The sequence below is a fragment of the Staurois parvus genome, unplaced genomic scaffold, assembly GCF_062004578.1.
Source record: "Staurois parvus isolate SC_StPar_1 unplaced genomic scaffold, SC_StPar_1.0 ptg000232l, whole genome shotgun sequence".
NCBI classification, from domain to species: Eukaryota; Metazoa; Chordata; class Amphibia; order Anura; family Ranidae; genus Staurois; species Staurois parvus.
The window spans coordinates 4,524,811-4,527,747 of NW_028318028.1; the positions used below are offsets into that span (position 1 = coordinate 4,524,811).

At 39.2% G+C, this 2,937-nt stretch overlaps 1 protein-coding gene across 1 annotated transcript; it reads right to left on the minus strand.

Moving 5' to 3' along the window:
* Nucleotides 1–319: 319 nt before the first annotated feature.
* Nucleotides 320–1,327, minus strand: LOC149460252 (olfactory receptor 8G50-like). Its single transcript, XM_089679874.1, has one exon. The coding sequence runs from the start codon at nucleotides 1,304–1,306 to the stop codon at nucleotides 320–322; it is 987 nt and encodes a 328-aa protein (XP_089536000.1). The 5' UTR covers nucleotides 1,307–1,327.
* Nucleotides 1,328–2,937: the final 1,610 nt, after the last annotated feature.

Below are 2,937 nucleotides of genomic sequence, written 5' to 3' on the forward strand. Positions count from 1 at the left end.
TCCTGTACAGCCTGAGAAAATGCAGCTCTTTCCCTTCCTCCTGGTAATATCTTTCTGGGAAATGTAGTTTTTGATTACAGTAGAGTCTCTTATCTCTGGACTACAGTTCCCACAGTGCAATGCTGCCTGACTCGGCCCATTGGATGCTTCCTTCTCAGCAGCTCCCTCTTCTCACTGATACAGCCATTAACCAGTTCAGCACCTTAGGACAGCAGCCACAGAGAGCAGCTGCAGCCAGTGTTTCTCTCACTCTCCATTCTTAGCCAAGCACCTGGCTACATTTATGTTTGCTGTATAGGATGTGATGTATTGACTTATCTTAGGGGATGCTTGTACTGTCCTTTTTAAAATGAACTGCAGAGTTTGACATTTTACAAGAAATTTTCCTAAACTTTCTCTTAAAGGCTGATTTAACATCTTTATTCTTCAAACTGTAAATCAGGGGGTTTAATATCGGGACACCGGTGGTGTTAAAGAGGGAAGAAAGTTTATTGGAACCCATTGTAATATGTTCAACTGGTCTAAAGTATTGGTAAGACAAGGTACCATAAAGAAGGATGATGATTGTGAGATGTGAGGAACATGTGTAGAAGACTTTCCACCTCCCATTACTGGAACGTATTCTCAGTATGCTTCTTATAATGAAAACATATGATATAAAAGTGAGACTAAATGGAACAAATGCTGACAGGAATACTCCTTCAATAAGCACATAAAGTTGCAAAGAAGAAGTGTCACTGCAGGATAGCTTCATTAATGGTACAAGGTCGCAGAAGAAATGGTTGACTTCCAATGATGTGTAGCAGGTAATGGATGATACTTTCCAAGCACAAGGCATGATATCTAAGAAACCCAAAACCCAACAGACACCAGCCAGACCGCAACAGACTTTGTGGTTCATAATTACATGGTAACGTAAAGGGTTGCAGACAGCCACATAGCGGTCATAACCCATTGCTGTCAGAATTAGCACTTCATTACATGTGAATGATAAAAAGAAAAACATTTGCATCACACAACCAACAAAGGAAATTGATTTATCTCCAGTGATGAGTGTAATAAGAGGTTTATGAAGAGTTATTGTAGAGCAACAGACATCAAGGAGAGACAGATTGGCCAGGAAGAAATACATTGGAGTGTGAAGATGGCGATCTGTGGAGATCAGTAGAAATATGGTCATGTTACCTCCTAGAATGATGAGATAAATCAGCAGAACCAACAAAAAAATAGGAAGCTGCAGTTCTGGGACATCAGAAATCCCATTAATGATAAAATATGTAATTACTGTTTTGTTGGATTGTTCCATATTATACAATTTTTCAAAATTCTACAAAGAAAAATGATTTCTGATATTAGTCTACTGTGCCATATTAAGCTTAAAAATGTAAAGCTGAACTTCAGTCAAATGTGAGAACAGTCACGTACTGTGCTTGGAGATGGACCCTTTGTGTCTCCCAGGGATCGTACCAGCTCACCTACAGATGCAAGAGCCAATGGAAGTCCAGGCTTCACCAGGGAAAACTTCACAGGACTACCCATGGAGAAAAAATACACAAACAAAAGATGAGGCACCAAGTTATCAGTCAAATGTGCAGTCAAGAACAAAACAAAGTTCAAGGCTTGCATCAAACAGACATAGCCAAAAAGCATGGTCTCAACCAGAGAATCAGTCAGCAGGAGAGCAGGAATCAGTGGTGAGGATACCAGAATCAGTGTACCAAACACCGGATGTAGGAACATACTGAAAACAGGAACAGGGTACAGGATTCAGAGGAAACTCCAGATCTCAGGAACACCAGGAACCTTTTAGGTCAGGCATCTTGCTGAAGCTGTACACTTCTTTAAATAAAATTAACATTTTTTACAGGTGCACATGGAAGGTTTCAAATGAGTAGTACTAATTTAAACCACAGCTGTGCACACCTGGGCAACACTAACAGTTGAATTATCTGAGCCTCCAGTAGAAACTGTTGGAGCTAGGTGAGTGATAACAGGAGCCAGGGAAGACAAAGCTGCACCGGTGTGTCAATCCAGCTGGGAATGACCCATGACAAACACTCTTTAACCCAGTTATATATGTGTTAAAAATCAACATTACGCACATTCATATTTTAGTGCTCTATTTAGCTGATGTCCTGGAGTTTTACTAAATGCAACCTTTTACTTTGCTAACGATTACAGAACCTGCAGCCAAATATAAACTATTTGCGTTATATAAACAGCTTGCTGTTGTATAATAGTTGATCAAACACTGCTCAAGTTTATCCCTGAAGATCCAGTTGTTCCCTCAATGGGTGTTGACATCTTGCCTTTTGCACAGCATAATCACAGCAAGGCCACCTCTTCTTTCGCCGTAACAGTCACAAGTCTGTGCATTTGAAAAACTGATGAAGAAGATGATGAATATGCTAATATGTTTACATACTTGGGGAATAGGAAGATTCACTAAGGCTCTGTTCACATCTGTAGAGTGTAGAGGAAACACAAGAAAGACACACAAAAACACGATGCGCATCACCAAATGCACTTGGCTAAATGCCAAAATTTAGTACTTGAGCTTCTTTGTTTTTTTTTTTAATCGAAAATGCTAAAAATAAGCTAAAATACACATCATAACATAACAAGCTATTCTATATGTTGTTACATTTTTGTGCTGCTAAAGTATGCTAGATTTCATGTCATACTCATGCTTGCTGTACACTTAATTTGCTCAGTTATGTAGTGTCATGTATAGCAGTTATCTTCATACAGCTGTTCCAGTCCTTCCCCGGCTATGGCAATCTAGAATCCATATCTCTGGTGATGCTAACAAACTTCATGTAATCTGCAATAAATAGATTAAGTGAGTACCAAATCAACTACATCACATTATGTGGCTTCACAATTACTATTTGCCGTGCAAAGAATTTCAGAGTTTAATTACTTAGTATCAATGTG

What these genes read in the sequence shown, in the direction of transcription:
- LOC149460252 (XM_089679874.1), bottom strand. Translation starts at nt 1,306, where the DNA reads ATGGAACAATCCAACAAAACAGTAATTACATATTTTATCATTAATGGG.